General features: G+C 42.2%; 1 protein-coding gene across 1 annotated transcript in view; it reads right to left on the bottom strand.

Annotated features, from left to right (window-relative positions):
• KCTD14 (potassium channel tetramerization domain containing 14) overlaps window positions 1-3,625 on the bottom strand; it is a 38,768-nt gene extending 35,143 nt beyond the window's left edge. The window contains exon 1 of the mRNA XM_073548648.1: window positions 3,486-3,625. Within this exon, the coding sequence (XP_073404749.1) occupies window positions 3,486-3,536 (51 nt within the window). The 5' untranslated portion in view covers window positions 3,537-3,625. The remainder of the gene's footprint in view (window positions 1-3,485) is intronic.
• Window positions 3,626-7,822: the final 4,197 nt, after the last annotated feature.

The raw sequence follows: 7,822 nt of genomic DNA on the forward strand, positions 1-7,822 counted from the left end.
TACGGTGTATACAGGGGTATATACAGCTTGTGCACAGTATATATGATGCTCTGCAGTGTATATATAGTGTACGGTGTATACAGGGGGTATATACAGCTAGTGCACAGTATATATGATGTTCTGCAGTGTATATATAGTGTACGGTGTATACAGGAGGTATATACAGCTAGTGCACAGTATATATGATGCTCTGCAGTGTATATATAGTATACGGTGTATACAGGGGTATATACAGCTAGTGCACAGTATATATGATGTTCTGCAGTGTATATATAGTGTACGGTGTATACAGGGGTATATACAGCTAGTGCACAGTATATATGATGCTCTGCAGTGTATATATAGTGTACGGTGTATACAGGGGGTATATACAGCTAGTGCACAGTATATATGATGTTCTGCAGTGTATATATAGTGTACGGTGTATACAGGAGGTATATACAGCTAGTGCACAGTATATATGATGCTCTGCAGTGTATATATAGTATACGGTGTATACAGGGGTATATACAGCTAGTGCACAGTATATATGATGCTTTGCAGTGTATATATAGTGTACGGTGTATACAGGGGGTATATACAGCTAGTGCACAGTATATATGATGTTCTGCAGTGTATATATAGTGTACGGTGTATACAGGAGGTATATACAGCTAGTGTACAGTATATATGATGCTCTGCAGTGTATATATAGTGCACAGTGTATACAGGGGGTATATACAGCTAGTGCACAGTATATATGATGCTCTGCAGTGTATATATAGTGTACGGTGTATACAGGGGGTATATACAGCTAGTGTACAGTATATATGATGCTCTGCAGTGTATATATAGTGCACAGTGTATACAGGGGGTATATACAGCTAGTGCACAGTATATATGATGCTCTGCAGTGTATATATAGTGTACGGTGTATACAGGAGGTATATACAGCTAGTGTACAGTATATATGATGCTCTGCAGTGTATATATAGTGTACGGTGTATACAGGGGGTATATACAGCTAGTGCACAGTATATATGATGCTCTGCAGTGTATATATAGTGTACGGTGTATACAGGGGGTATATACAGCTAGTGCACAGTATATATGTTCTGCAGTGTATATATAGTGTACGGTGTATACAGGGGTATATACAGCTAGTGCACAGTATATATGATGTTCTGCAGTGTATATATAGTGTACGGTGTATACAGGGGGTATATACAGCTAGTGCACAGTATATATGATGCTCTGCAGTGTATATATAGTATACGGTGTATACAGGGGTATATACAGCTAGTGCACAGTATATATAGTGTACGGTGTATACAGGGGTATATACAGCTAGTGCACAGTATATATGATGCTCTGCAGTGTATATATAGTGTACGGTGTATACAGGAGGTATATACAGCTAGTGTACAGTATATATGATGCTCTGCAGTGTATATATAGTGCACAGTGTATACAGGGGGTATATACAGCTAGTGCACAGTATATATGATGCTCTGCAGTGTGTATATATAGTGTACGGTGTATACAGGAGGTATATACAGCTAGTGTACAGTATATATGATGCTCTGCAGTGTATATATAGTGCACAGTGTATACAGGGGGTATATACAGCTAGTGCACAGTATATATGATGTTCTGCAGTGTATATATAGTGTACGGTGTATACAGGGGTATATACAGCTAGTGCACAGTATATATGATGCTCTGCAGTGTATATATAGTGCACAGTGTATACAGGGGGTATATACAGCTAGTGCACAGTATATATGATGTTCTGCAGTGTATATATAGTGTACGGTGTATACAGGGGTATATACAGCTAGTGCACAGTATATATGATGCTCTGCAGTGTATATATAGTGCACAGTGTATACAGGGGGTATATACAGCTAGTGCACAGTATATATGATGCTCTGCAGTGTATATATAGTGCACAGTGTATACAGGGGGTATATACAGCTAGTGCACAGTATATATGATGTTCTGCAGTGTATATATAGTGTACGGTGTATACAGGGGTATATACAGCTAGTGCACAGTATATATGATGCTCTGCAGTGTATATATAGTGCACAGTGTATACAGGGGGTATATACAGCTAGTGTACAGTATATATGATGCTCTGCAGTGTATATATAGTGCACAGTGTATACAGGGGGTATATACAGCTAGTGCACAGTATATATGATGCTCTGCAGTGTATATATAGTGCACAGTGTATACAGGGGGTATATACAGCTAGTGCACAGTATATATGATGTTCTGCAGTGTATATATAGTGTACGGTGTATACAGGGGTATATACAGCTAGTGCACAGTATATATGATGCTCTGCAGTGTATATATAGTGTACGGTGTATACAGGGGGTATATACAGCTAGTGCACAGTATATATGATGCTCTGCAGTGTATATATAGTGTACGGTGTATACAGGGGTATATACAGCTAGTGCACAGTATATATGATGCTCTGCAGTGTATATATAGTGCACAGTGTATACAGGGGGTATATACAGCTAGTGCACAGTATATATGATGCTCTGCAGTGTATATATAGTGTACGGTGTATACAGGGGTATATACAGCTAGTGCACAGTATATATGATGTTCTGCAGTGTATATATAGTGCACAGTGTATACAGGGGGTATATACAGCTAGTGCACAGTATATATGATGTTCTGCAGTGTATATATAGTGTACGGTGTATACAGGGGGTATATACAGCTAGTGCACAGTATATATGATGCTCTGCAGTGTATATATAGTGCACAGTGTATACAGGGGGTATATACAGCTAGTGCACAGTATATATGATGTTCTGCAGTGTATATATAGTGTACGGTGTATACAGGGGGTATATACAGCTAGTGCACAGTATATATGATGTTCTGCAGTGTATAAATAGTGTACGGTGTATACAGGAGGTATATACAGCTAGTGCACAGTATATATGATGTTCTGCAGTGTATATATAGTGCACAGTGTATACAGGGGGTATATACAGCTAGTGCACAGTATATATGATGTTCTGCAGTGTATATATAGTGTACGGTGTATACAGGGGGTATATACAGCTAGTGCACAGTATATATGATGCTCTGCAGTGTATATATAGTGTACGGTGTATACAGGAGGTATATACAGCTAGTGCACAGTATATATGATGTTCTGCAGTGTATATATAGTGTACGGTGTATACAGGGGTATATACAGCTAGTGCACAGTATATATGATGTTCTGCAGTGTATATATAGTGTACGGTGTATACAGGAGGTATATACAGCTAGTGCACAGTATATATGATGTTCTGCAGTGTATATATAGTGCACAGTGTATACAGGGGGTATATACAGCTAGTGCACAGTATATATGATGTTCTGCAGTGTATATATAGTGTACGGTGTATACAGGGGGTATATACAGCTAGTGCACAGTATATATGATGCTCTGCAGTGAGTATCTATAGTGTTTGGCCTCCACCACTCACCTTCCACTGAAGAGGCCGGGTGTCCATTGCTGCCTGTGGCATCTGGTCCATGGTCTCAGACTAACATCCCTGAGCTTAGATTTGGCCGGACCTTTTGTTTCCTCCAAATGGAAGACAGCTGGGACACATGTGAGGAGGAGGAGGAGAGCTGGGGCCAATATCCCAGGGGCAGACAGCAGTGTAGCACACCTGTGGGAGATAACGTGGCCGCAGATCCACAGTCACACATTCAGTATCTGTAGTGGGTGATAAATCCAGGAGTGGTGGTGGGTTTCTATTAGGCTGAGTGCAGACGTACTTTTTGGCCCTGCAGATTTTTCCTGCGGATTTCTTCCATTTTTCATGCGGTTTTCCCCCTGCGGATTTAGTGACAGGGGAGATGGAAAACCGCACAAAAGTAACATGCTGCGGATTTTGTACCGCGAAAAACCCGCAGCGTCTGCACAGCGTTTTTTTCTTCCATTGATTTTAAGGCTACTGTACATCACACTGCGGATATGCAACGTTTCTGAGCGGTAAAATCCGCTGCAAATCTGCATCGTGTGCACACAGCCTTATACTTTTCCTCTGACTGATCTACTCCTGATTTTGGCTTCCAAATACTGATGTAAGATACTGACCGTGTGAACGTGGCCTTAATGAGCCGCAGAGGTTTCCGATTATTTTACTCTTAGCATTTTGTTGAGACCGTCTGGAAGCACAGGGGTCTCAGGCTCCTCACCCCTGGTTTTGGTCCTATGTGGTCGGCCATCGTTGCTGGGCCTGTGGGGGGCGCTGCTGTGTTCATGGTGCAGTGGGGCTCCCATATTGCTCCCCGTGCTGGTGTGGTGTCATGGTGGTGCTGCACCCGTCCGATTAGGGGCCTATTGAGCATTTTGTGGCAGCCAAAATATCATCTAAGACCCTCGTGTGTGCTCAGTTTCGCCTGGTTTTTGGACACCTCCTGACGAAGAAGCGAAACGTGTGTTGCAGCTGCGGGGACGTCATAACACAAGGTGATCAGTCATGTAAGTGTCAAGTTAATATATCATTGCCTGAACGCCGAGACAGAGGGGACGTATCGCCCCTGTCTATTCTCGGTGTTGTGAGCTGTTCTCGCTCTGCATTGTTGGCCGCAGTCTCCCGGCGGCCGTCTTGTGTTATATCTTGGGCATCATGTAGTCGCTGAGCTTTGTCTTGCTCCTTTCTGTGCCCAATAGATGGATGTAGAGTATTTGGATGTGAGGTCCACGTCTTTCTCTATAGTTATGTTGTAGCCTTCATGGCGTCGCCCACGTGGTCTCCTGACCAATCTCCGGCTATCATTGCATCAAAGATAAAAAGCCGGACTCCTCGCTGAAGAGGACGGGCCTCCACTGCTGCCTGTGACATCTGGTCAGTGGTCTCCTGTAGCCGTCCGGCTTGTGGCCCATGTGGTGCTGACGACTCAGGCTCCGTATATGACGTCTAACTTCACAGAATACATCAGTCGTGAGCCCAGTGGTGCGGCCGTTTCTCCAAAGTGTCCCAGGAGCCGTCATTATACCCGATGTCACCAGACCATATGTTGATCGTACTACTGTGAGCCGCCTGTACGAGCCCCCATGGCTGCAGCGCCTCCGGATTTGTCTCCCATCAACCACATGTGGGACATCACACACATAGTATGCCCAGGTTATACCAGCTGTACATATATATTATATACAGGAGATGCCCAGGTTATACCAGCTGTACATATATATTATATACAGGAGATGCCCAGGTTATACCAGCTGTACATATATATTATATACAGGAGATGCCCAGGTTATACCTGCTGTACTTATATAATTATATACAGGAGATGCCCAGGTTATACCAGCTGTACATATATAATTATATACAGGAGATGCCCAGGTTATACCAGCTGTACATATATAATTATATACAGGAGATGCCCAGGTTATACCTGCTGTACATATATAATTATATACAGGAGATGCCCAGGTTATACCGGTTGTACATATATAATTATATACAGGAGATGCTCAGGTTATACCGGCTGTACATATATAATTATATACAGGAGATGCCCAGCTTATACCGGCTGTACATATATAATTATATACAGGAGATGCCCAGGTTATACCGGCTGTACATATATAATTATATACAGGAGATGCCCAGGTTATACCGGCTGTACATATATAATTATATACAGGAGATGCCCAGGTTATAGCAGCTGTACATATATAATTATATACAGGAGATGCCCAGGTTATACCAGCTGTACTTATATAATTATATACAGGAGATGCCCAGGTTATACCGGCTGTACATATATATTATATACAGGAGATGCCCAGGTTATACCAGCTGTACATATATAATTATATGCAGGAGATGCCAGGTTATACCTGCTGTACATATATAATACCCAGGTTATACCAGCTGTACATATACAGTGGGGCAAAAAAGTATTTAGTCAGTCAGCAATAGTGCAAGTTCCACCACTTAAAAAGATGAGAGGCGTCTGTAATTTACATCATAGGTAGACCTCAACTATGGGAGACAAACTGAGAAAAAAAAATCCAGAAAATCACATTGTCTGTTTTTTTTTTTCATTTTATTTGCATATTATGGTGGAAAATAAGTATTTGGTCAGAAACAAGCAATCAAGATTTCTGGCTCTCACAGACCTGTAACTTCTTCTTTAAGAGTCTCCTCTTTCCTCCATTCATTACCTGTAGTAATGGCACCTGTTTAAACTTGTTATCAGTATAAAAAGACACCTGTGCACACCCTCAAACAGTCTGACTCCAAACTCCACTATGGTGAAGACCAAAGAGCTGTCAAAGGACACCAGAAACAAAATTGTAGCCCTGCACCAGGCCGGGAAGACTGAATCTGCAATAGCCAACCAGCTTGGAGTGAAGAAATCAACTGTGGGAGCAATAATTAGAAAATGGAAGACATACAAGACCACTGATAATCTCCCTCGATCTGGTGCTCCACGCAAAATCCCACCCCGTGGGGTCAGAATGATCACAAGAACGGTGAGCAAAAATCCCAGAACCACGCGGGGGGACCTAGTGAATGAACTGCAGAGAGCTGGGACCAATGTAACAAGGCCTACCATAAGTAACACACTACGCCACCATGGACTCAGATCCTGCAGTGCCAGACGTGTCCCACTGCTTAAGCCTGTACATGTCCGGGCCCGTCTGAAGTTTGCTCGAGAGCATTTGGATGATCCAGAGGAGTTTTAGGAGAATGTCCTATGGTCTGATGAAACCAAACTGGAACTGTTTGGTAGAAACACAACTTGTCGTGTTTGGAGGAAAAAGAATACTGAGTTGCATCCATCAAACACCATACCTACTGTAAAGCATGGTGGTGGAAACATCATGCTTTGGGGCTGTTTCTCTGCAAAGGGGCCAGGACGACTGATCCGGGTACATGAAAGAATGAATGGGGCCATGTATCGTGAGATTTTGAGTGCAAACCTCCTTCCATCAGCAAGGGCATTGAAGATGAAACGTGGCTGGGTCTTTCAACATGACAATGATCCAAAGCACACCGCCAGGGCAACGAAGGAGTGGCTTCGTAAGAAGCATTTCAAGGTCCTGGAGTGGCCTAACCAGTCTCCAGATCTCAACCCTATAGAAAACCTTTGGAGGGAGTTGAAAGTCCGTGTTGCCAAGCGAAAAGCCAAAAACATCACTGCTCTAGAGGAGATCTGCATGGAGGAATGGGCCAACATACCAACAACAGTGTGTGGCAACCTTGTGAAGACTTACAGAAAACGTTTGACCTCTGTCATTGCCAACAAAGGATATATCACAAAGTATTGAGATTAAATTTTGTTTCTGACCAAATACTTATTTTCCACCATAATATGCAAATAAAATTAAAAAAAAACAGACAATGTGATTTTCTGTTTTTTTTTTTTTCTCAGTTTGTCTCCCATAGTTGAGGTCTACCTATGATGTAAATTACAGACGCCTCTCATCTTTTTAAGTGGTGGAACTTGCACTATTGCTGACTGACTAAATACTTTTTTGCCCCACTGTATAATTATATGCAGGAGATGCCCAGGTTATACCGGCTGTACATATATAATTATATGCAGGAGATGCCCAGGTTATACCAGCTGTACATATATAATTATATACAGGAGATGCCCAGGTTATACCAGCTGTACATATATAATTATATACAGGAGATGCCCAGGTTATACCAGCTGTACATATATAATTATATACAGGAGATGCCCAGGTTATACCAGCTGTACTCATTCTCTATATATAAAAGTGCGTGTGTGTGTCACTAAGCATCTCTCATTTCACCAGAGCTGGTTAAAAGTAGCTGAGCTGTGA

This window comes from Dendrobates tinctorius, unplaced genomic scaffold (assembly GCF_039654945.1).
Source record: "Dendrobates tinctorius isolate UK_male_01 unplaced genomic scaffold, ASM3965494v1 ptg000157l, whole genome shotgun sequence".
NCBI lineage: Eukaryota > Metazoa > Chordata > Amphibia > Anura > Dendrobatidae > Dendrobates > Dendrobates tinctorius.